Source organism: Mauremys mutica, chromosome 21 (genome assembly GCF_020497125.1).
Source record: "Mauremys mutica isolate MM-2020 ecotype Southern chromosome 21, ASM2049712v1, whole genome shotgun sequence".
NCBI classification, from domain to species: Eukaryota; Metazoa; Chordata; order Testudines; family Geoemydidae; genus Mauremys; species Mauremys mutica.
In genome coordinates this window covers 8,330,629-8,357,775 of record NC_059092.1, presented here as the reverse complement: position 1 = coordinate 8,357,775, position 27,147 = coordinate 8,330,629, and the positions used below count along the sequence as shown (strand labels likewise).

At 40.3% G+C, this 27,147-nt stretch overlaps 1 protein-coding gene across 4 annotated transcripts in view; it reads right to left on the bottom strand.

The window, feature by feature from the left end:
* Nucleotides 1-23,341, bottom strand: part of C21H1orf159 (chromosome 21 C1orf159 homolog) — a 30,664-nt gene extending 7,323 nt beyond the window's left edge. Inside the window, exons 1-10 of one of the 4 annotated variants that reach the window (XM_044995989.1) lie at nucleotides 22,830-23,040; nucleotides 21,169-21,295; nucleotides 15,621-15,709; nucleotides 15,373-15,463; nucleotides 12,925-13,000; nucleotides 10,389-10,493; nucleotides 9,302-9,367; nucleotides 7,286-7,420; nucleotides 2,189-2,214; nucleotides 1,636-1,666 (exon numbers count right to left, since the gene is read on the bottom strand). In XM_044995989.1, coding sequence (XP_044851924.1) covers nucleotides 1,636-1,666; nucleotides 2,189-2,214; nucleotides 7,286-7,420; nucleotides 9,302-9,367; nucleotides 10,389-10,493; nucleotides 12,925-13,000; nucleotides 15,373-15,444 — 511 coding nt within the window. In that variant the 5' untranslated portion in view covers nucleotides 15,445-15,463; nucleotides 15,621-15,709; nucleotides 21,169-21,295; nucleotides 22,830-23,040. Of the gene's footprint in view, nucleotides 1-1,635; nucleotides 1,667-2,188; nucleotides 2,215-7,285; nucleotides 7,421-9,301; nucleotides 9,368-10,388; nucleotides 10,494-12,924; nucleotides 13,001-15,372; nucleotides 15,464-15,620; nucleotides 15,710-21,168; nucleotides 21,296-22,829; nucleotides 23,041-23,077; nucleotides 23,191-23,270 lie in introns of those variants that run through there. The other 3 variants (XM_044995988.1, XM_044995987.1, XM_044995986.1) reach the window with 3 other exon arrangements.
* Between the last annotated feature and the right edge of the window lie 3,806 nt (nucleotides 23,342-27,147).

Here is a 27,147-nt window from a genome sequence, read left to right as displayed (position 1 = left end):
GTTTAACATCCTTCTCCCCCAACAACATTTTATTCAGTTCCTGAAGGCTTGATTGGTCTTCCTTTAAAGTCAATAGGAGTTTTGTCATTGTTTTCAGAGTACACAGATCAGGCATATCTGTAGAATTGCAGGGTTACAAACACCAGAGTTACAAACTGACTGTCAACCACACACCTCATTTGGAACCAGAAGTACACAATCAGGCAGCAGCAGAGAACAAAAACAAAAAAACAAAAAAAGAGCAAATACAGTACAGTACTGTTAAACATAAACAACTAAAAAAAATAAAGGGAAGTTGAAAAAAATTGACAAGTTAAGGAAACTTTCTGTGCTTGTTTAATTTAAATGAAGATGGTTAAAAGCAGCATTTTTTTTGCATAGTAAAGTTTCAAAGCTGTATTAAGTCAATGTTCAGTTGTAAACTTTTGAAAGAACAACCATAACGTTTTGTTCAGAGTTACGAACAACTTCCATTCCTGAGATGTGCGTAACTCTGAGGTTCTACTGTAACGCATAGACTAGTTTTCAGTAGTGTCCTGATTAAATAATTGGATATACCCTATTAGGCAGTACAAGTTTCTTTGATACCTACATGTGAAATAAGCAAATACAGTTTTGTAATATTTGCAATGTTACGTATCGCTGAATTTGCTTTTAACTTTGCATTGTTTTCAGAAATACTTGAAACTTGAAAGAGTGCTTACTTTTTTATTTGACAAAGAGTGATTGATGTCACCTTCTCCCATGTTATGAATGGAGAAGTAGCCAATATGATTCTGTTTCATTAAGCTTTCTTGTTTGCACATCAGCATCACAGACAGCTACAGCTTTGAGAATAATATTTGTTACTGTACTGATGCCTTTTTTGGTGGCCTCTGTGTCTGCTTTTTTCCTGAAATTCTCAGTAGAGGTTTGTTAAGAATAAATAAAGGCATCCCTAGAATGGATTATTTAATCATACACTCAGCACCACATGAAAGAACATGTGTTTAAAAAGAAAGAACGAAAAAGGACCGGTTAGATGAGCACCAGTCCAGAGAACGGGTTACTGCCTGAACTTTTCATGCTTATTAAAACAACTCTGCCAACTCCTGCACAATTTTCATGTTCTGAACACCATGTAAGTGTCATTTGTTTCAAGAGGTGTGACGTTCAATCCAGTGAGCCTGAAAATGAGCCACCCAAGAATCCTCAAAACATGTCCCACTCTGAATAATTCATTTTTTGAACACCTCTGAAAATGTGAACACTCATCCATCTATTTCTAAGCCATCTATCGCCTAGCTGCCAAAGACACCATTAAGGAAGCATCACTTCTACTAGATAATGTAGTTGTCCATGTTAATAACTGAAATTACACCAGATTAACAAATGCTAATATTACAGACATTGTCACACTTCTGTTCCCTGAACAAACTTTGTCGTTTGAATTTTGGAGTTTGTTTATATATTTATACTTACTGGGTATTCCTGGCACTCCCAAAATGAGATTCAGATTTTTAGGGATATTGGTAGGTAGTTTTGTATTTCTTAACTATAAGCTAACAAAAAAGCTACCAGAGCAAGTTGTTGGAGGTGAAAATATTCACTGAAAAGTTTAAAGATCCCTCAAACATGGAACAGATCATTACCTACCTGAAGAAGTAGGTGGAGGTATCATTGACGCCTGCAGAACAGAATAAGGATCAAGTCAAATATAAAAGATCTTTGCATTTTCTAATATTACAGAAATTAGAAGTGGACACCAAGGTTACAATTATTTTTAATAAGCAAAATGTCCTCACTTGTGCTAACAACTCCTTAAAAGAGTAACATCTAATATAAATTCTAAAAAAATCCATTTTCTCATTATTAATGCTGTGTTTTCTTTTGCATTTTTCTCAGGATGGACAACAAACTTGTGAGACTTGCTTTATTGTTTTAGTCAATTCTGCTTCCAATTTCTTGTATGCCAATACAATGCTGCAAAGTTTGGGTTATAAAAACTGCAGGGGAATAGCTGTTTTAAATGGTTCGGACTTGAATTTTTAAAAGTAATTCAGGGACAGTTCTTTTTAGTTTAGGTTTTGTAACAGTTTCATTTCTACAAAATTCTAGATTTGGGCCAAAAATGTGACCTGACAGTATTCCTATAAATAACACTATTTGAACGACGTTTATGTCCCTTAGAAGGAACGATTTTACTTACTGTTTCACTGGGCTGCAGAACTGATGCTAAGGGGAAAAGAGACAGGCCGTTATTGTTCTAAAAGGTTGGACCTGTTTGCTTCAATTGCTTATGTATTGTAGAAATTCTTCCCAATGAACAATCTGACAGGCACAATATCCCAACCAACACTCGAGGGAGAATTCTCCCTCCATTGCTTCTGAGGAGACATCAGTACAAGAGTATTTGGAAATCAGAGCACGTTGCCCAGAAGATGTTTTTGTGCATTAAGGACACAGGATTCTCAAGCTCTCCAGGAAAGTTATTTTTACAGGGTTAAATCAGTTCTTATTTTGCTCCCTGAGGTAGCCATCGGAGCATCACTTTGTTTGAAGGAGCTGCCGTGGAAGGAAAGCAGTAGACGCTAGCTGTCAGTGTGTGAAGGCAGCAAATGGTGTGGAGATAGCAGGGTATAGCAGTCAGAAGCAGCAGAAGAAACTGGGAGATACCAACCTTTACTGACAACAAAGCAAAAAGCCAGGCAAAATGAAATTCAGCCTGGCAGAAATCCTAAGAGATTCCCTCCAACAGGCTCTTAACTCTTCTCCCTCAGATAAAAACCTCAGTTTCAACATTGTGACATGTTAGGACAAAAGGGAACTAGCAGCACAAAAAGTGGAAATTCTAGTCTAAATGTTGTTAAACAGCACAAGTTTGGTGACCTGCCAGATTAGATGTCACAGCACGATAGCTCTTGACCCACTTATAAACACCCGAAGGGAGACCTGTGGTACCTAAACCTATTGAAAGAAACTTGTAAGAACAGGTTTCGATTTGTCAGTTTTCATGATACTAACAGTTTCTTTAGCACAAAATAGCTTAGCATCTAGGTGTCTATTATTGTACACTTTATATTAAGTGGCACCAAATTCACTGGAACTGTGCTATGCAATTAAGGTTACATGCCACTTTGATCTCACGTTCCTCCTTGCTTGTGTATTGCTCTTATTTACTGATTTCTGTTGAGACTGTCTTGTTCTGAATTGGCTGTTAGAAGCTAAGTGGAGGTGAGGGGGTTCCCAGCTGATGAGTGGATGGATCTGACTAAGAGTACCTCATTGTTAAACTGGTAGACCCTCTTAAATGGCAGCTATTACATGTGGGGTTGACAGAGAAGGGGTCGGGACAAGTAGAGAAATACAGATACATTTCTATATTATTTCAAAATTTACTGGGCAGAAGTTGAACTACGCTATATTTACACACTTGCTCCCTGACCAGCAAAGGTTAGGGTGCAATAATATACACAGAATTGTTTTACACAGATTCTGCAACTGAAGAGAGAGTGTGAAAAATCCAGCTGACTCCATAAAAATTACATATTGGGCAAAATTTATACCTGGTATAATTCTACTGGCTTTCATGAGTTACCACAGGGATGAATTCAGCTCATTAGATTATAGCTACACAGCTGCTTTTCAGATTTACATTTTTTTCCAATATCGTTCTACAAAAGCAGAAACTAAGGGTGGGCAGGGGAGAGCTCGCTATAAAATGAAAGAATTCCTGAAGTAAAAGGTGTCATTCCTCTGTTTCTGGGGCTCCCAAATAATCCCATGTGAAACACAGAGGCAAGTGTAGTGGTTAAAGCAGAGGAAAAACCAGGAATCTTTGGTTCTCTTCCTAATTCTGCTGCTGCTGCCTCATCTTGGGTAAATCCCTTGTCCTTCTGTGCATCAGTTTCCCTATATGCAAAACTGGTATAAAACAACAGTGTTGTGGGGCTTAATAAAACTTTCCAAAGTGCTTGGAGCGCCTTGGATGAAAAGTATTATTGTCAAATTCTATAAAAATGCTGCCTGTCCACATAGCATTAGTGCGTACTTCAGATATAGACCATTTAGTACCATCTAATGTGAAGGGCTGGATCGCTGGACCCTTTGAAACCATAAAATAATTCAACTAGTGTTAGTCACTGATGCTGCACAAGAAGCATCCGTGCAAAAACGAAATTGAAAATAGATAAGTTCTGTATTGCCACGAAAAATATACACGGAGTGCAGAGGAAGTGTTTACTCCATGTATAAGAACACAAGAATGACCATACTGGGTCATACCAATGGTCCATAAAATCATAGGACTGGAAGGGACCTTGAGAGGTCATCTAGTCCAGTCCCCTGCACTCGAGGCAGGACTAAGTATTATCTTGACCATCCCTGACAGGTGATTGTCTAACCTGCTCTTAAAAACCTCCAATGATGGAGATTCCAAAACTTCTCTAGCCCAGTATCCTGTCTTCTGACAGGGGACAATGTCAGATGATTCAAATGAAATTAACAGAACAGGGCAATCATCAAATGATCCATCCTGTTATCCACTCCCAGCATCTGGCAGTCAGAGGCCTAGGGACAACCAGAGGAGTTGCATCCCTGACCATCTTGGCTAATAACCATCGATGGACCTATCCTCCTGATGAACTTACCTAATTATTTTTTAAATCTATTTGTGGGTTTGGCCTTCACAACATCCCCTGGCAACAAGTTTCACAGGTTGACTGTGTATTGTGTGAAGATGTACTTCCTTTTGTTTGTTTTAAACCTGCTGCCTGTTAATTTCATTGGGTGACCCCGGTTCTTGTGTTATGTGAAGGGGTAAATAACACTTCCCAAGTCACTTTTTCCACACCATTCATGATTTTATAGATCTCTATCATATCCTCCCTTCATCATTCCTTTTCCAGGCTGAGCAGTCCTAGTCTTTTTAATCTCTCCTCATATGGAAGCTGTTCATAAGAACATAAGAATGGCCATACTGGGTCAGACCAAAAGTCCACGTAGCCTAGTATCCTGTCTTCCAACTGTAGCCAATGTCAGGTGCCCCAAAGGTAATGTACAGAACAGGTAATCATTAAGTGATCCATCAGGTCGCCCATTCCCAGCTTCTGGCAAACAGAGGCTAGGGACACCATCCCTGTCCATCCTGGCTAATAGCCATTGATGGACCTATCGTCCATGAACTTATCTAGTTCTTTTTTGAACCCTGTTATAGCCTTGGCCTTCACAACATCCTCTGGTAAGGAGTTCCACAGGCTGACTGTGCAGCTTGCAGGGATTTCACTTTTTGCACTGTACCTTTTAATTTCTAACTAACTTCCTCAATTTTGTGTACTCCCACACTCTGAAATTAAATGCAAGTGTTGTGCTGCTGTGGTGTTTTCCCCACCACAGGGATGTTAATATAATTAAATTTATGGTCACTGTTACCAAGCGGTCCAGCTATATTCACCTCTTGGACCAGATCCTTGATTTAGTCCTAAGTGGAGCACAGAATTGCCTCTCCTCTTGTGGGTTCCAGAACTAGCTGCTCCAAGAAGCAATCGTTTAAGGTGCCAAGAAACTTCATCTCTGCATCCCGTCCTGAGGTGACATGTACCCAGTCAATATGGGGAAAGTTGAAATCCCTCATTATTATTGAGTTTTTTATTTTAATAGCCTCTCTAATCTCCCTGAGCATTTTGTGGTCACTATCACCATCCTGGTCAGGTGGGCAGTAATATATCCCTACTGTGATAGTCTTCTTATTAGAGCATGGAATTACTATCCACAGAGATTCTATGGTACAGTTTGGTTAATTTAAGATTTTTAAATTATTTGATTCTATGCTTTCTTTCACATACAGTGCCTCTCCCCGACCAGCACGACCTGTTCTGTCTTTCCAATATTAGTATTGGAAAGTATTATTGTGTCCCATTGATTATCCTCATTCCACCAACTTTCTGTCATGCCTTTTATATCAGTATCATTTAATATGATGCACTCTAGCTCATCCATCTTATTATTTGACTTTTAGCATTTGTATATAAGCACTTTAAAAGCCTGTCACTTTTTAGCTGTCTGCCATTTCATTTGACTGTTTCTCATCAGATCCTACCTGTATTTTATCATTTTTAATCCTCTTCTCCTTACTAGGACATAGAGAATCTCCATTAATAGATCTTCCTCCTAAGGGATGCGTCTGTTCGAACCACATGCTCCCCTGCATCTGTCGGCCTTCTCTCAGCCATTAGTTTAAAAACTGCTCTGCAGTCTTTTTAATTTTAAGTGCCAGCAATCTGGTTCCATTTTGGGTTAGGTGGAGCCCATCCTTCCGGTATAGGCTCCCACTTTCCCAAAAAGTTTCCCCAGTTTCTAATAAATCATAACCCCTTCTCCCTACATGATCATCTCATCCATGCATTGAGACCCTTCAGTTCTGCCTGTCTAACTCGCCCTGTGCGTGGAACTGGAAGCATTTCAGAGAATGCTACCATAGAGGTCCTGGACTTCAATCTCTTACCTAGCAGGCTAATTTTGACCTCCAGGACCTCTCTCCTATCCTTCCCTATGTCATTGGTACCTACATGTACCATGACCACCGGCTCCTCCCCCACACTACACATAAGTCTATCTAGAACTCATACCCTTAATCATTTTTGTTGCCCTTCTCTGTACTTTTTCCATTTCTAATATATCTTTTTTGAGAAGGGTCAACTAGAACTGCATGCAGTCCTCAGTGCATGGGCATACCATGGATTTATAGAGTGATATGATATTTATGGTCTTATCTATCCCTTTCCTAACGGTTCCTATCATTGTTAGCTTTTTTTGATGGCCACTGCACACTGAGCGGATGTTTTCAGAGAACTATCCACAATGACTTCAAGATCTCTTTCTTGAGTGGTAATACTTAATTTAGACACCATTATTTTGTATGTATAGTTGAGATTATGTTTTCCAATGTGCATTACTTTGCATTTATCAACACTAAATTTCATTTGCCATTTTTGTAGCCCAGTTACCCGGTTTTGTGAAATCCCTTTGTAACTGTTTGCAATCTGCTTTGGACTTAACTATCTTGAGTAATTTTGTATCATCTGCAAATGTTGCCACCTCACTGTTTCTCTTTTTCCAGTTCATTTACGCATATGTAGGACTGCACTGGTCCCAGCACAGAAGTGCACAGAACAGATTACAATACGTACATTAAAAATAATGTAGAACATGGAACTCTAAAACATATGGAAAAGGTTTTGGTGTTCTCTCAAATTCCCAGCTAAACTGTAAATAAATGATGAAACAGAGAATGACTAAGAAACGTTACCTTTATTTCTTCTGTAGAACATATTTGGAAGTTTATTGGCACGTTTGAGGTAGAAGAATGAAGCCACAGACAGTATCAGGAATAAACTGATGAAGAATGTCCCTAAAATGAGAGAGGCTGCCACTTCTGGGCCCCCTGTGAAATCAGAGGAAATAGCCTGTTATTTACTAGAAACCCCTATGATACAAGGGGCAACGGGATTTATTCTCCCATCACTGCTATAGAGAATACAGAGTAAACGTCCTTACATTTAGATGACAGAAGAACATTCCTTTTGTGTATCAAAATATCAAACAGAAAACCTCATCAAACTTGTTAGGAAACATCCTCCAATACTAATTTTCCTGTGTTTTAGCCTCTACCTACACTATTTTAATTCTGTTTTCCTGAAGATATCCACAGATTTTTGTCCCAAGTGTTTCCTTCCTTATCCTTTTCAAACCTGCTGTTGCCAGGCATTGAACAAAAGTGGATTCGTAACCAAAATAATAAGAACACTTAAGGTAAATTTAAATTCCCCAATACAGGATTGAGTCAGGCCATTGGTCATTAAATCTGGTATTCTGCCATCAAAATGGCCAATTTGTAATGTCTCAAAGGGAAGTTAGACACTAGCAAAAAAATTTCTCCAGAACATTTGCTCAATTTGCTTAACTTATTTTGTTTAAGGTCATGATCACATGAGGTGGCATAGATTTATGTTACGAAGCAGAGGAATGCTGAAATTCTTGTTTTCCGGACACAGAAACAGCAGATACACCACATCTCTGGTATTTACTGTAAACGGAATACAAAGACTTTACCGCAGTACAAATTCTGGCTTCATTCTGTTTTTAATTTGTTTCATTCAGGGTCAGGGACAAAAGATGTTTAATAAGATTTTAAACACTTGGCATAGTGAGATTTTTAGTATAACACTACATAGATTGTCTTAAGTTCCCAAAGCTATTCCCTAGATCTTGCAATTCCTTTTTTTAAAAAAAGCTATATATTAGTCCTCAGTTTCCCTGGGCAGGATAGCTCTTCTTCTTTACCGTTTGGGTACAAGTTTCACAGGGCAGATGCAAAGGTGATTTACCTCTATTCCATCACACATGGTATAAAAGGAAACAAGCAGCACTTGTTTTACACTCATAATAAATTAGAATTTGACTGACAAACCAGGAATCATGAGGCTTACTCACATCCAAGAGCCCCCACTCCCCTTCTGTGCAGATCATAAGATAGCACAACTGGGCATCTCTGGTGGGCTCTGCCAGAGAAGTACAGGGATACAACAGCAAGAGGTGCTGCAGGTCAAGATGTATGTGCACTGGCAGAGCTGTCTGGAAGGAGCTTGTACAGCACCCAACTATATGTGAATCTTGTTAATGACTATACCATTTACGCTGTCGCTTCATGAGCATTCACATTAAGTGGCTATTCTAGAGCAGAGCAGAGCACTGAATCACCTTGTCTGGGATCCTACTTCCAGTAGTGGCCCATACTTCAGCAATCTAATTATTTTCAGTTTATATTTGCTTGCAGTACAAGTGAAACAATGCATGTACGGAGTCAAGTTAAAGGGACTGGTGTCCTTTACAACCAGCTCCAGAAATAAAAAGTTTCAAGCCCTAGAAGAGCCAGTCAAAGTCATTCGGCATCAGATCTAGTTAGAATTGGCAACTGGCATACCAAAAAAAATCCCACAACACTTGCTGCAGCATCAGGTTTAAAAGTCACCTAGCAAGTAACTGGCATAACTGTTTCTCTCTGCGCAAACTGCATCATGACAAAACACCATCCTGCAGAAGAAGTGCAGTTATGTCAAAATTTGGCTTTTTAAAAAAAAAGTAATAAAAACTCCTACAATCTTGAGTAATTAACTACTCTAAAATGGCTGCTACACTTAAAAATATGGGAGAAAACATCTCACCGAGATTGTATCAAATGCTATGTTGTCAAGAGGGTGCAGATGACAACAGGAAAAGCTTTAGAGTGGCTACCCCCCAACACAAGACAATTCCATTTACTTACCTATATTCTGTAGAAAGGGGGTTACGGTACTTATATTCATATGAAAATTCATTCCTCTGGTACCAGCTATATGGGGAAAAATGCATTTTTATGAAGCATTAAATTCAGTGCAACTTTAGAAAAGGTTTTGAGTGACCTAAGCCATCATATCATATCTGATGCCTGGTTTCTCTCATGAGATAATAGCATCTCTACCACTTCCTGGGAGAAATAAAGAAGAGGTGCATGATCACCCTCTTCTGGCAAAAGTGTTCATTACTGCATTGCCCTTACAGGAAGCCTCTTCTGTTAGTTTTGCTAAACGATTTATTAATTAAATGGAATGGACTGCTCAGAGGTAGGGTGACCAGATGTCCCGATTTTATAGGGACAGTCCCGATTTTTGGGTCTTTTTCTTATATAGGCTCCTATTATCCCCCCCATCCCCATCCTGATTTTTCACATTTGCTGTCTGGTCACCCTACTCAGAGGAGAACCAAAATGAGAAATGGAGTCTCTTACATATGGGATAGTGCAGTCCAGCTTCCTGAATAAAAGAGCTATTTGAGGTCTGAAGGAGTCCTTAGTATGTGCCTATGTAAATGCCTGTTTCTGAAAATAGTGATTAAATCATTCAAGAAATTCAATGTTAATTATTTGTTTGTTCTCAAAAAAACCCCAAACACATTTTGGTATTTGAGTTGTGCATGTTACAGATACTGAGAGTTCTTAAAAGCCACAGAAAGATATGGGTTGGATATTGCATTTGATTGTAAAGATCAGATATTCTAATATGTAAACAAAAGGTGTCTAAAGATTAGGAGACAAAAGATCATAGATTACAGGATGCTGGGCCTCACACTGCTCTACTGCAGTCTCTGCTGGTTGATTTCAGGAAAGTTCTGACGGGTTTTGAAGGATTTGTCACCCGAAGGTACAGTAGGGCCTCTGAGAATGATGGAAATTTCAGAGAAGAAAACTAGGAATGGAAATCCTCAGAATCTTTTATGGGACAGTCTTGGTTGAACTGAATGTGTATAAAGAGACCCCAGTGCAAAAATATATAAATAAATAAATAAATTCAGGACTGGGATGGCAGATGACTTACTATTTCTACAATCGGTCAGATTGTAAGTTGACGCAACAGAAGTGGTTTCATTCTTGCATTTAATGCAACTGCTACTCCCATCCTCATTCCACTCTCTGTAACAACCTGCACAAGAACAAAATGTACACTGAGCTGGAAATGGCATGAGAAATGTCAGGAACATCCTTCTAGTCTCCAGAATCAAGCATCTGAGAACACAGGCTTCCTGCATAGAATGTCTCTTACTTACTATCATACCACACACAAACACAAACACACACACACAAAAAGAGCTTTAATTTCTAATGTGCCTGCTGCAACAAGAAAACAAGGTGTTATCCTACATATAAAGGACATTAAGGAGAAATCAGCTACAAGCAAGCACATGCTAGGACAGTGTTTCTCAAACTGGGGTTGCCGTTTGTGTAGGGAAAGTCCCTGGCGGGCCGGGCCGGTTTGTTTACCTGCCCCGTCCGCAGGTCCGGCCGATCGCAGCTCCCACTGACCGCGGTTTGCTGCTCCGGGCCAATGGGGGCTGCTGGAAGTGGCACGAGCCGAGGGACGTACTGGCCGCCATTTCCAGCGGCTCCCATTGGCCTGCAGCGGCGAACCGTGGCCAGTGGGAGCCATGATCGACCGGACCTGCGGACGGAGCAGGTAAACAAACCAGCCCGGCCTGCCAGGGGCTTTCCCTAAACAAGCGGCGACCCCAGTTTGAGAAACACTGCGCTAGGAGGTTATTTTCCTGTAGCTCCATTCACCATTTAGTTTTTTAAATTATGAAGAATAGGAAAATTTACCAATCCCTCCATGCCATCCCTTAAAAACTCCCAGACAAGAAGAAACCTCCCTGCTTATATTTTTCTCTGGATCTCCATCCTGCTAAAACAAGATTTAAGACCACATCTGTGTATTATATCATAAGCTAAGGTAGAGAGAGAGGCATAAGATGCTAAGAACCAGTAAAGGAGCTCCTGCATCAGGATATATTGGACTCAACCCTGTCAGTCACTCCGGGGCTAGTAACGAACAATATGAAGGTGGCCTATAATACAGTATTTTTCTATTGCCCAAACTTCTTTGGTATTGTATAGGTTGCATCAGTTTACAAGGACCCAATCCTGTATAAACTATTCCATGACAGGTAAGTGGGGTCTTTTCTATCAGCCATCCTACCAAAGAGGGCTGAAAACGGATTCAATTTGTGTCTTGAGTGATATCATCTGTCTCTCAATTTATGTTTAAAGGCACAAGTTTCTATCTTTGATAAGACAGGAAAAAAAGTTAAGGCATGTCTTCAGCACTAACTTTATTTAATAGAATAAAGCAGTAGTGGCTTCATTCTGTGTCTTATGACCCAGGAGCTGGATGATTAGAAGGATATTCCTGCTAGATCGTGTTACAGTCTAGATTCTAAAGCAAAAACTCACTATGTAGGCCAAAATCCAGTCCTCCACAGCCTTTAGCCAAACTGGAATCAATTATTCCATAAGGCACACTATTAGTAAAGCACTGACTGGAAAACAGCTCTTCTGGTAGGTTTTCCTCCGAGGGAAGCTGCACATTTGATGCCCTTAGTAATAAATTACACCTGACGTTTAATTTAAACACAAACATGCCCACTATAAGGGCAAAGCCTTTCTATAGTAAATAAGAAGAAAGCAACAAAGTACTTTATCTGACACCAAAGATTTCAGTAGTTTAACATTTATAGCATGATGCAAAAAGATGTGAATCTATAAGACTTATGGACAACAGTTTGTGCCACATCTCAGATCATTTAAGAACAGGAATTAATGTAGTAATCACGTAATGTTTAAGTAACTGAGCAGCAAAGCATTTAGCTTAGAAAAATAACGAACCTTAAAAGATACCTTTTAATATTTAATGTGAGGAAAAGACAGAATCCATGGTTTTAGTCATAAGAAAGAAAAAAAATGTGATTTTCAATTCTTTAGTTCTACAAAAAATCAGTAATATTGAAGCATATATGTTCTCTTACTGATCTTGAGTCTAGAAGAGTTTGGTTATTTTTTAAAGCTTTCCATTTCACCTTAAACAAGGGTGGATTTTTACAAACATTAGATCATCTTTTCTCCTGGCATTGTTGGAGAATGATAAAAGGAGGTAGGAAATCAACTAATATTGGCACAAAAGGGAACCCACATCATTTCCTGGTAATAAGAGATAGTATATTTGCATCATATTAGCCAAGGCTTAAGTCTTTCTTCCCGCCCCCTTAGCTGTATATTACTGTATTTTTGCATCACATGTGCTTGTAAATATTAATTTATAGTACACCTTGCATCATACCACTTTATGGTATGTGAAAACTGAAGAAAAAGTTCAGCAATGCCAGGCTACTATCCTCCCTATGTGAGCATACAGTTTCCATGAGAATTGATGCGAGTTACATGTGTTCATACAGAGAACATTCCTCAAGATGCATGTGTACAGTAACTTTTCTTTCCTTCCCTACCCTAATTAATTAGCTTCTGTGTTTTGCCACTGGCTACAGAAAAATGCTCTGGGAATTTCTCTTGGACAAAGATACTACCTGGACTGCACTGGTTAGTGACTGGACAGGTGCTGTTAGCATCCAATACATCCATACAGCATTCTGGCTGTGAAACCTAAAAAGAAAACATTACAGCACATTTCCCACAGCTCTTGGCTTTATTAAAAACACAGCTCAATCTTACCTAGTACATACTAATGAAAAAGGAACAAATTACAGCGGCAGTTGAAACTGTATCAATGAACACTTCATTGTCCATTTTTAATAATCAGCAGTAGAGGATACAGAACGGGTTGGATTACATCAATGAGATCATTTTGACCAATCAGCAACTGCAGAAATTAGGGCTTTGCGAACAAATGTAAAAGAAGGTACATGTCAGTGTTGATTTTGGATGCGACCTCATAGAACCACTTTGTAAAAGCATTTGCCAACTTTTCTAGAACAGTGTACAGTTCATTTCCATGGGCTGGATCACTCTCTCCTGAGGTAAAACCCTGGAGAAGGAGCTCTCAGCATGGTTGCCATAACAGATTTTCCCTAATCATTTTCTTTGGCCCTTGCAGAACAGGCCATAGGACCACTCCAAAAGTTGCAGATTCCAGGGGGGCGGATCATCCATGAGGGTCTGTGCTTCACAGCAGCTCTAACTCCTGATAGCTCCAGGAACTCCCCTGGGACACAGCTGCCCCAGAAACCCGCTGCGAAAGAGAATCCCCACCAGAAAGGGGACTCCATAATAAATGTGCAGGATGATGCATGTCTATCTTGTCTCACTTAGTCCTCATTGCTTTCGCCTGCACAGATCTTAGACTAGCAGAGAGTGCTCTGTGGGCTCTAAGGGGACTGCTGCAGAGGCAGCTAAGCTAGGTCTCCTCTGTGCACAGATCTGAGGTTCTTCATTCCTCCCCCATACTCCAAAGTGAGGATAAGGCTGATTTTTTATTAAACTTCACATTTTCATTGGAGTTTCCTAATTTCACAGAGCACCTTTAGAAAAGGGAGATTTGCATTAATATTGTAGGTGAAAAACATAATGCATGTCAGAATCATGGCAAAACCCAATCTCATGTGAAACAGCGCCCTGAATAAAACTGCTCTCTTTTTGACGTTGATATGCAGCAACAGTAGAATTCAGTTATAAAAAAAAACAAAACCCTCTCTCACTGTTAGGATGTCAGTACTATAAAGTGAAAGCACTCATTAGAGCACTTCATATTCATGTAAACAAGCCAAACACCAGATGCCTAATTTTAAAAATAAAAATGTGTGGTTTTGCAAGACAGATACTACACAAAACTCCTCCCTTACAGAAAAGCCATTCTGTCTCTGGATATCCATGTTGCAATGCATGAGAGTGTCATTTAAGCTACACAACCTCTTCCTCATGGGGTTAAGAAAAATGTTCTGAAACAATATGGGCTAGTGGACTGAGCACAGAGCTGGGGGCAAGGAACTTTGCAGTTGTATTAAATCTGATTTTTTTTCTCAAAAATACCAAGGTGTTCAATTCTCAAAACTCAGATTCACTGAGCTTGGTGGAAAGTAACACAAGATCAGGCTAGAATTCAAGCATATGATTAAAGGGTCAAAGTCAGTCTGAACCAACCCAGTATAGTATTTGTTATTACATGCAGTCATCAATTAATCAAGCAAGTGATGAGGTTCAAGGATATCAGGAAGAGTGTATCATTCATCCCTGACCTGGTTGAGATAATCAAACTTGTAATGACTGCGGCAGACTTCACCCAGTTAGTGGAGTTTGGGAGGGGAAGTCAGGGAACACTAAAGAACCAGAAAGGCTCACAGTCAATGAGAAAATAGGCAGCCTGGTACATACAAAGGCTTGTAGGTCAAACTGTCCTGGAGATAGGTTATAAATTTCTGCCCATTCACTGTGCAATAGGCAGCAGCAGTTTCCTGTAGCCCTGGGCAGCTTTTTAAAGCTGATTTTAGGTTTCCATATTTTGGGCTACTTTTGTAGCTATTGTACTGCCAAGCAGCTAGAAAGATTAAAAGCTTTCAAAATCATGATTGTCTATGTTTTTCAGAGTGTGACCAGCTGCATGTCTTCTAGCCAGTGGGTTTGTGTCGGGACGGGGGGAGTCAAAGCTTTGACAGGCAGTCTTCAAAACAAGTTCACCTTCACAAGTTGCCAAATTGTCTAGACAGAGCATCCAATCAATACTGCAATTTTGAGGTTAGATTTTCATTCCTGTTGGGCATGATTTGCTCCGTCGATCTACCATATTGCTCATTGGCAGCAAACGCTGCTTGAAGGAAGGAAAAGCTGATATTAATGTTTACAGGCAAGTTCTGGGTGTGCTGCTTTTCCTGTGATCAGAAAATCTTCTATAAACAGCATTTTAAGGGGGAAACCCCCCACTTCCTTCCTAAGATAATTTAGCATATAAACAGGCAATTTAAACTCCATTTCATTCATAGCAGAATGAAATTTCATGCAGAGCTATGACATATAATACATACCAAACTTTCAGTGGATTTGCTTGTAACTTCAGCTATGAGTCTAGTTAGGAGAAGGACATATGACATTGCCATGCCCAGGAATGAGAAATGTCTAAACAAAAAGAGAGATAATGGAACACTATATTAAGGACAAAGAAGGTAGAATCTCTCTCTCTCTGTCTGCATCCAAAACAAACTTCTGAGGAAATGTTAATTTTAACTGAACACAAAGGCTTTTATATTCAGCGTCTCAGAGGAGAAAGACTTACCTTGTTTAAAGGTACAAATTTGAGACACTCAGAATTTTCACTCCAGCTGCAGAGGGGCAGGTTTCTGGATATGGCAGACTGTGTGGTTGCTAGGAAACAAGGAGCCTTATCAGTCTGCTCCAAACGGGGCTATGCAGAGACTATTCCACACCCATGATCTAAAAATCAATGGGATTGCAATCCGAACAGTTACTGCCTGGCACCATTGCTGATAAACCTGCCCACAACAACCACTGACTCCTCTGGCTGCAGCACTGAACTGCAAAGGATTGGTATCAGGATACAGAGTAACAGCCCTTCAGAAAGGTAATGCCATAGTTATTCTCCCCAGCACAGAGACCTGAAGTCTTAATAAAGTTTACAAGTTAAGATGCAACATTATCAAATTCAAACAGAAGTTTAGCTAGTTAGGATTTCTGGCTGCAATAATTTAAAATAGATTATTTTGAAACTATTTCCATATAAAGCAGAATGTAGTTTTTCAAACTATTGTTACATACATGTGTCTTCTATTCCCCACTTTTTCCAGCCACGCCCAAAAATGACCCTAATGGAAGTCAATCCCCTTCTCCCAGTCCTAATAAAGTTTTGCTAACCAAAAACGTATCTTCAACTACTTGATCTAACTCTGCTGTTCAAACACTTGCTATGTTATCACCATGTTATCAAAACACTCTACAGGCAATACAGTGTGTGGTAGCCAGACCCATTTTCCTCTGAAATACTATGAAAAAAATAAACTTTCAAAGCAGCCTACCTGCAGGGAAAATATTTCAGAGGAAACATGAAAGACCTCCCAATTGAAGTTTAATAATAAGAAAAAGTTAAAAATGGTGACTGCAGGCTGAAAGCTCCAGATGGGCCTTCAGTGTCATTTAATAAACGGAAAGTAGTTATTGAAGTGTTGTTGCATAAAAAGGATCCTGTGGGTGAATTTTAAAATAATTTATATTACCAAATTACTGAGAGTCACGTAATGCAACGTCAACCAATTATAAAAAAAAAGCTAAAGGAACCCACATAAACCATGTTAAACAAATTTGACTTCTATATTGAGAGAAAACCTCCTTAAATCTTAACTTTCATAAGTCTTTCTGTTAATACCAAACAAAGTAGTCAGACATACTTCTTGTCCCTAACTCCAAAAATTGGACCAAATGGTTTGGTGGTCTTGGTAGGAAAAGGGTCCATTCCTCACAGTGACCACTACTATAATTAGCCCCCTTCACAGCTCTTTCAAACCTAGAGACTGAGGACATGAATGGGCTATGGAGATCACACTCCTCTTCCTCCCAGAAGAGGTCCCTCCAGTCAGGGATGATTTAAGCACACAGGCAGAGCAAAGTGGGGAAAAGACTACACTGCATGATACCTCATACTGTGGACATCAAAGAATGTCAAGTCTCCAGTGGTGTCAATTCAACAACTTCCACAATTCCATTAGTTCAAGTTTAAATTTACACACATGAATAAAGTGACACCACTGCCAAATAATAAACAGTCAGTTCAAGTTCATTATGTACTTGGCACTATCTGACACTGATAATTGAAGACTCCAGGAAAAGACTGAGCACTTGATTAGACTTGCTAGTACTGGTGCAGATTACGGTATTTGGAGACAAAGTGTATGTATCCCCTATGAACAAGATGGTTCTCCAAAATGAGACATTTATAACAGAGAATTAATGAACCTCAGGAACGACAGTTATGTACATCTTGCTTTTACGTTATGAAGTGCATGCTGAATGCACTGCATTAGGAAGGGAGTTCTTTGGGTCACCTCAAACTATAAAATGGGTTATTGAGGGGAGATAAGTCAGAAGAAAAAGTGCATTTGAAAGGATTGGAAAAGATTCAGATTTGGGGATTACAAAATTGGACATCTTTAGGGCAGGATGGAAATAAATTTGTAATTCACAAATAGGTCCCCAAACCACTGGTGAAAACAAGGTATATTATTCAACAGCATGTATGAAACCTCAATCACTAGTTTTAATCCCAACCTCAATTATCAACATTCTTCTGAGATTACTTAAGAAGACATCTTGTCTAGAGATTAGAGTATAGAAACAGGTGCCAACAAATCCTAAATGATAATACTGCCTCTGCCACTTATTTCTTGTACAGCTTTGGGCAAGACACTCAATTTCCCCCTCCTCAATTTACACATTTGTAAATAGAGAACACAGTTACCTATCCTCATAAGGGTGTTCTGAATATAAATCTTTGTTTGGTATTATCAAAATGTAAAATGGTTATATAAATGCTAAGAATAATTCTACTTTGAGTATGTAGATGGCAGCTTTGTTTCAAGTTTAAAGCCTTTCAATAATAAGACTCCATAGGATTTAGTTTAATGTCCTCTTACTGTGACAAGAGTCTATAAATTCAGTCGTACTGGTGAAAAGGCAAAATAAAGTACCAGTACACTAATACTATAGATGAGATACATCCCGTGGTCAAGCCTGAGTGACAAAATTCCCTCTAGTAAGAAAATGGAATAATGGAGATTACACTGGTTTTATCACAATGCATTTCAACATTTCAAAATGACCTACCTTGTGGAAAAATATTCCAGTTTAAAATCGCCTATGTTTTCCATATTTTATAGTAAACAAAAAGTTTTAAAGCCTTTGCTTGTAACTCACAGTGCAATTGACAAACAAGATCCAAAAATGTCCTAAGATTAAAAAAAAAATAGTTTGGTCTATTGCCCAGACTGTTATCAAACCCAAATCCAGGTTCCTTGTGGGCTTTAAGGAAGCATGTTCCCTAGAATTTTCAGACGGTAGTAGACCTGTTTCTCATTTTTAAACACTTGACTCAAAAATATATTCATCACATGGAGTACTTATAGAGCTACATACAAAGGACACATGCACTTTAGGCTAGATTTTCAGCTGCTATAAACAGACACAGGGGAGACAAGACTACTCTTGATACTTTTCGAGGCAGTTCAACACTGCAATCAATTCTATAGCTTTAAAAAACATGTTGACAGTGCGTACAGCTTTAATATTTTGGGTTTCATTAATACATCCAACTCTCGGAGACAGAATTTGTCTTATCTTCTATACCTCATGCTCCTCAAAAAGGTAAATATTGCCTCTGATTATTTATGACTTCCACTGAGAAAATGTCCTCAGCTGTTATAGTCAGATGCTGATCAATTTTTCATCACTTTGGACTCTACACACAAATATCTGTCAATACTTGCTTCATTAGTATAATGAAGTTAAATATTGAAGAGAGTCAGAGGAGAAAACTATTTATTTAAATAAGTACTTTCCTGTCATCTAAATATGTTTATCTTTCAGGAAAGAAAATTTTAATATCGTCTGCACAAGAAAACATCAATAACTAGTTGCTTTCAGAAAGACTGGTACTCATTCTTGTTGGACACAAGTTTATGGTATAGGCTCCACACACCTCTTGTATTTCCATCCCTGAAATACATTAGAGTACTAATCAACAGTGAGACAATTACATTTATGGACAGCTACTTCTTCACAGCTGCTAATGATTGTAGTGAACTAGAACATCTCCCCTGCAGCTGTTCCAGCAGAAATAGGACATTGGATAAAAATGCCTTTGAATCTTTCCAGTGAATTGATCTTTCTCCCTCTCAAACTATAAAGGCATCTTTTATATTTTATTTGAACCAATATTTGCTCATAGAAATATCTATTAGCAAATAAATGCAGAAGAGTGGAAACCTGTAAATATATTAAGAATACTTGATCAGATTAGGCATAGGACATTCAGTGAAGCGATGCTGGTAACATCATATATTTTGTTTAAATGACAAGTAACGCTCATGAAAGGAGTCAGACAGAATTAGAAACTCAAATTTGTTATTAATAAAACAGGTAAAACATATGCAAAGTTTCTTAAATTTTGCTGCCAGTGTTTGGGTCCCTTGTGCAAAGACAGCTTGTAGTAAGTAGTTCATTCTCCATGCTAATCAAAGTGCAAGACAGCCAAATAGGGCACCAACTTTGATGGTAGTTTGTGCTGTGGACATCCATCCACTAGAATATAAATCAAGACCATGCATCTCATTTTACATGAGCCTTTAGCTATCAAATACTAATAGGCTTATTACTAACACCGTGGTCAGCACTTTAACTAGAGGGAAAAGACACTGCATCCCCTATGCAATCAGAAATGTAATACTGTTGACTTTAGAATGACATTATAACAGGAGGAGATAGCTTATTCAGAGTATAATGCATAATTAAACAAATTACAAGCAAATTAGAAAAACAGTTCTCTGGTGAGTACTACATCTGGCAGGACTTTCACTTTCGGTTTTTAAAAAAAAGACAGGCAAACTGGAGCCCAGACCATAAATGCCAACATCCTTTATTTTGAAAACACAGATATTACAATTAAACATTACTAAGGGTAAGATTCTGTCACAGAATTTTTAGTAAAACTCAGGGACAGGTTGCAGGCAATAAGCAAAAATTAATGAAGCCTGCGACCTGTCCCTGACTTTTCCTAAAAATACCTTGGGGGGAGAAAGAGGGGAGGTGAACAGAGTGCTGCCGGGGTTTGCAGCTGCTCCAGCGGCAGGGGCTGACCACTGCTACTCCAGCCCCCAGGGGGCTGACCCAACCACAGCTGCTGCTCTGGCAGGCCTGGGGCTGACCCCTGGTCAGTTGTTTGGCAGCCCCAGGGCTGACCGCCGGCCAACTGTTGCAGGGGCTGGTCAGCTGTTTCGGTGGCCCCGAGGTTGACCGGGCAGCCACTGCTCTGCCCAGCACTGACCACCGGCTAGCTGTTCCAGCGGCCGCTGCTCTGACTCTGCCCCAGAAGTAGTCTTGGAGGTCCTGGAAAGCCACGGAATCCGTGACCTCAATGACAGAATCATATCCTTAAACATTAGATACTTCCTATCATAAAATGCTAAAAATAAAAACTAAAACCTTAAGTTATTGTCAGTTCTGATCACATGTGCTCGAATAGGCATAAGCTACATGCTTTACATTTTTACTCAGCAGTATTTATTTGGCTCTTGTAGCCTGACAACCAGAAAATTATCCCTTTCCTGGATGCAGGGGTGCTTCTGTAACTCAAGGTTTATTAAAAATAACAAAACTTAAATTAAGGATAGTCATTAATTATACTAGCATAGGTGTATTTTTAGCATTGTGTCCAGTATTAGAATCATAGGACTGGAAGGGATCTCAAGAGGTCATCTAGTCCAGTTCCCTGCACGTACGGCAGGACTAATATTATGAAAGAATTGTATCCGCAAATTTGTTTGTTTTTTTCCAGATACAGGTCAAACAAAACAAAAAAAGAAAGAAAAAGGAAGGGAGTGGGTGGTAGAAATTTGGTTTATACCTTTCAGGTGGATTCAGTCTCTGGTTATCAGATAAGATTTTGAAATTTTATCGTCTCCATTCTGCTGCCAAATGCATTTTTAGTTCTAAAGTGACCTTTAGTTGCTCGTAACTGTCAGGATATCATACAGGCAAAATAAATTAGATCCCAGTTTCATAAACCACATACTTGCAAAGGCCAAAAAACTCTCACTTACCAAATTTTTCAGAGGTTCATACTGAAGTACTGGATCTTCCATAAACGCTTTTTATTCAGGAAGGAGGAATTTAACATGGTGTACTGCTAGGTTCTCATTCATATTGCAAATACACGTAGCAAGACACCTACACAGTAGAAGGACAAGCAATTATTTGGGCTGTGCTTATCACAATCCATTATAAAGCAAAGGTTTTTTTTTTTTTTAAAGACTTGTTTTTCCAGCTCCTTTAACCTGTTTTCCCTGCTCTTCTAACACATACCCATGATAAGGACAGTGCTAATTTAGTTGGGACCTACAGAGTTGACCTAAGTATATGTGAGGTCTCCTGCAAGCATTGAAACAGACCCTACAAGAATGGAAAGTTACACTCACTTTAAGCCTTGTTTCTACTGAAAAGGAGTTATTTACGTGGTTTGAATGTGCCTAAAGCAGCCACTGGGTGATCCAAAACTGCCATCATTGTTCAGTCAGCCAGAAGTTTGCAATAACTGCTTCAACAATGACAATTGTTACTGCTACCTTCAAAGTTTGATGAGAGAAATTAATGTTGGCAGGGTTTTGTTGCCAAAGAATAGTTATATACTCCAGTTACAGGTGCTTTAGAAATGCCTTTAGATGCTTACTAAGCCTGATCTTGTGCAATTAAAGAGATTAAACTGGTAAACACACTTTAAAAAGTACTTCCTGAAAACAAAACCTAAAAGCCAGGACTGCCAAACTATGATAATTTGAAAAAGTGTTTTTTTTCCTTAAGAATACATTACAAAAATTCTTTAATTGGAGAGAGATTCTGTACTGTCAAATCACCCTAAAAATGTGGACATTTCCTTGTCTTAGACTTGGTAGAGATCTGATTTTACATAATTTATTTGTAAGGATTGGGAAGAAAAGAGAGATTTCTAATTCCTTGGCTTCCCCTTACATACCAAAATGTTGCAACCGCTCCCCGAGTTAAAATGTACAGTAGCTTCTTTGCCAGGGAATGTATTCTCCACACCCCCTATTTTTCTGTGGTTCACATTGCTTGCTAAATACATTACAACAGGCTATTTTCTGTCTGCAGCTTTGAAACCTTTGTGCAACTTCCCCTTCCCATTCCAGGAATTTCACTAATTACTAGTGTTAAGACAAGCATTTGTTTTTATTAAGTTTTTTTTTTAAGAAGAATCCTAAGACGAATCATTTTTGCCATGCCTGTTTTAATGCCAAATGTTAAGTCGCATTCAACCTTAGTTTACTTTTTAAGCCTTCCTCATTCTGATTAAACTAGGCTGAGCAAAGCCCAGTAAAATGAATCCCAAAAATGTGAGCCCACCACCCCCAGAAAGGTGGGTGTATTGAGGGGGTTACTGGAGAAGGCACCAGCGCCATTTGAATCCCAAATATCTGCCCCCCTTAAAAAAGGTGACTATATGGGGGTGGGGGGAGTTACAGGAAGAGACACTGGGGCATTTCTCCTCCTCGTGCCTCATCCCACCAAAGGGAAAAGGGGACATTAGTCATTCCCCATACTCTTGTTGTCCACCCAAGTATAGAAGATGGGGGCCCTTGGCCTTCACTCCGACTTGCCCCCCACAAAATATGGGGGCTTTGGTCTCCACCCCGGCTTCTTGATTCCCCTCCCTCCCCACACTGCAGAGGGAGGTTTGGCCCCCTACCCCAGAGAATGTGGGGGGCCCGAGCCGTCATCGCCCCCCCTTGCTACACCTCAGGATGCGGGGGAGCCCGAGCCCTCTCCTTCGCCCCCCCACGCTGGGGGACCCGGCAGGCCTGAGCCCCCAGAGCGCGGGGGGAGCAGCGGAGTATCGCCTGGCCACCGGGGTGACTCTGCACCCCTGGGGGGGCGGGGTTCAAACCCTGCAGGCCCAGAAAGGATTCAAGCCCCTCTCCACAGCCACCCCCTCACCTGGGTGAGGAACCTCCGGAGCCGCCACCAGCAGGTTCCCTTTTGTACCCCCCGCCCTCAGGCGGCGGCCAGCCCGCTCCCTCCGGCGCCTCCCTGGGACTTGTAGTCCTGCTCTGCCCTCCAGCCCGCCGGCTCTGGAGCGTCTCTCCCGGTTCGGAACTACAATTCCCAGCGACCTTCGCGCTTCCCCCACCTGTGTCCCCTCACTCCGCAGGGAACCCCGCCGCGGCGCCGCCTCGACGAGCTCCCTTCTCCGGAGCGCGATGCCTACTGGGAAATATAGTCCTTCGCCTCGGTAAGGGACGAGGCTCGGGGGTGCCAGGACTATAATTCCCAGAAATCGCCGCGCGGGCCAGCCATTTTGACCGTTGCTAGGAGACAGAGACGCCCCTGGAGGAGGAGGAGGGAGCAGGTGAGGGGAAGAGTTGCTGGGTAGGGAATAGCCCCTTATGCTGGGGAACCCCACGAGCCTTGTACTGGACCTTGGTGCCACTTGGGTTGGGGAGGAGTAGGGCGGTAAGTGCGTGTGGGGGGGACACAGAGTTGGACCCTCTTTCCTCACCCCATCAGGTCAGTTACAAAATGGGTGCAAAGAAATGGGGCTCAGACAGGAGTGTTCAGGATAAATGGGTGGGGTGGGGGTGAGGGAGATGGTCCTGCAGGATTTTTAGGGGCTGTCCCCATTTTGCAGGGAGCTCCCCCACATGCTGCAGAAGGTACCCAAGTGTCTTGACCTGGTTGTGCCGTGACATCTGCATCGCAACTCCCGTGAGCACCCCGATTCCAATGACAGATGTGTGAAATGGGGGATGAAGCTTATTTCCAAAAGGCTGACACCCACCCTGCAGAGTTTATTTACACAGACCTACCCTGGTATCAGGCTCTGATCCTTCCACTGATTATTGCTGAAATGTGAGACAAGGGGCATTCTCTCGCGACATACTGGACCAGGAGCCAAAATGGGCTTGCAAGGTGGCACGATTCTTTGGAGACTGCCATTGTGTGCTCCAGAACCTAAGCTTTTACTTACAAAAACAACCTTTAGACAGGGGTGAAAGTAATTTACAGGATTTACGCACTGCTGGAGTCCTGAGGGGGCGTGGTCTCATCCAGAAGAGGCGTGGCCTCTCAAGATTTAAAGGTCTTGGGGCACCAGAACCCTTTAAATCCCGTCCCCAGCCCGGCTGCCGGAGCCGCGGGTGGGATTCAAAGGGCTCTGGGCTGCCCCCAGTGGAGCTCTGAGCCCTTTAAATCCGGCCCCAGCCCAGCCAGGTTGCTTTTCTGCTAACTTCTTGCATGTTTCACAAATAAATCACGTGGGAACATATAGCACAAAAACCCCCAAACGAACATCAAAATTAGTACAGATCCAGTGTATATAAGAGGCAGTCCTTTAAAGCCTATGTATAGTTTTTACAGTATCACAACTTACCACTCAGCATAATTTCTGTGTAAGGCAAGAGATGTCACAAGTTTACAGATGGAGGGAAAAACTGTGTGCTGTTTAAACCTGGAATCAGTGAAACATATCAATAATTTACAAGGGAAAGAAAATCCATGCACTGACAAACATACCCAGTTCTATAAATTGTTCTGTTTGTATAACTCAGACCAGCACTGCTGTGAAATAAAATTGCTGGAAAAGGACTTTCTGGATGTTGACACTGCAAATGAGTACTCTAAATACCCCCTCTTTCAGTACTACTGTATTCAGTACTACTGCAACATTTTAAAATTAGAATAGGGTTCTCTCAAACTAGCTGTGTGATCATGGACACAAATTTCATCAGCTAGCTAACTTTAAGTAGATTGAGTAGATAAACTGGGCATGCAGTCCAGTTAAATTTCTACAGTGATCTTTCCAAGTGAGGATGGTGGAAGATTACATCCTTTTTGGGTGCAATATATAAGCTAATAGGCATACTGTGGCAGTTAACTAAATCTGGTTGCATGATTTATATAAATTTGCTCTTGAAATTTAGCCAATGCATTTTATAATATTTATTTTTAAATTATTCTATAGTGGTGCTCTATTGACCCTGCAGCTCTGCCTATTATCCATGTAATATGTCCAGATGTCACCCCAAGATGTTGGCAATCATTAAAATAGACAAAAGAATATCTACTAATATATGAGTACAGTACTTGAATGGGGAAGTGTTAGGAAGATAACAATCCCTTGAGTAGATATTAGGGAGAATTATAGATAAGTTTGCTTCTAAATTAAGGAAAACGCATTTGTGGAAAGAAAACACCTATATTACTACATGTGAATTAGCTGGAAGATGAGATCGCAGATACTAAACTATATTTATTAGGCTATGAGAAAGGGAGCAAGAAACTTTAATGGACAATTTTATCTATTGTCTGTTTCCCTATGGTATTTCTACACACCGTAATATCTAGAGGCTAACTAGAAGAAAGTTTTCACTGTGAGAAGGGAAGATGCTTTTTCTGAGGCATGTAGGTAATATTTCAGTGGTCTGGAACTAAGTCTTGTATCACTTCTGTACTATTTTTTTAAATAGATCTATTTTTTCCTACTTTTTATGATTTGTCACTTTCTATACCATTACCAATAAAGTATCCTTTCATTTATGACTTCTGTAATTGTGGCTCAGAACTGTTAATTGGACAGTCACTGACAGATGCCTGAGGTGGGGGGGGAAGGGGGAGGAGAGGGGGAGAGAGAGAGAGAGAGAGAGAGAGAGAGAGAGAGAATGAACTCTGACCTTGGTTGTGGCAGAGCCAGGAGAACGCAAGGCCTTAGTGTAAGCGGGTCTCTGATGCAAAAGGAGCTGTCATGGACCACAAAAGGGCTGGGAAAGACAAGGAGACGCAAACAATGTACAATGCGCATGGTTACATATGCAGTAGTTGTTTTTGATAAGCATATTACTGTATGCAGTGATTAACTTTACAGAAAGATACCATATAAAGGCATTATGTAATGTTGCAAAGGGCAGCCTGACATGTAACTTGATTGTTTTTTTTTTACTTAAGACAGAAAAAAATATCAGCTGCTTTTTTTAAGTTACGCATTGAAAGGATGATTTGTTTTGGGTTTGATTTTTGTTTTGTTTTGAGGGGGCACGAGGCTGAGGGTTATTGTAGAAAACTAGAGGCATCTGACCATGGTCTGTCCCTTACTAATCTGGACCAATAGCATATTCCAGTGAGTTTCAGATCTTCTTAAGGCAAAAGATTTGGGATATTAAAATCAGATTGTGTGTGATATGCAAATTTCATACATACTGTCATTATCTGAGAACTGTTTCTAGTATTTATGTCCTATTGTTCTCCATGTGGGTACTTTTAAATGGATGCAACATTGTACAAGTTTCACGTGACTTGAGGTGCTGTTAGAGTCCTCCTGGACTACTGTCATACTGTTCAGGAAGTGAAAGGTTTCTTTACAGAGATTCAGCCACTATGCAACTTAGAGAGTCTGGAAGTGTCATCCTTATGATTTCCCCTCACCTCTCCAAATTGCCAGAGATTAGTCTTGATCCCTAGCATTTTACCTGGTAGTTATATTAGGCTGCCAGAAAATCCACTTAACTGCCACAATTTCAAATATTCAAGGTGATTCTCTTAACTAAAAAGTGCTTATTTCTTATTAGAGATACAAGGTGGGTGAGGTAATATCTTTTATTTGACCAACTTCTGTTGGTGAGAGAGACAAACTTTTCAGCTTACACAGACGTCTCATTTCTTAGTGACCAGTTAGATCAAACACAGCTAAAAGGTAAGTTTCAGGTCTTGATTCTTCTCTCCATTACATGCATCAGGTTTACACTCATGTAATTACATTGACTTCAGTGGATTTACACTGGTGGAAAGGTAAATCGCACCCTCAATATTTAAGAAAAATCTTCACTGAGTTATTGTTAAGGGTCTGCAAAAGGACACATCAAACAATACCTGCCAGGTGGCAATGATAGTTTGTGTTTTGTAATGTACTTGCTCATCGTGTTATCTTCCCTCAAGATTACTTGGGTGACATATAGTTGGGCACCCATGCAGAAAGCTATCACATTTTATCAGGAGTGACCTACATACCCAAAGGA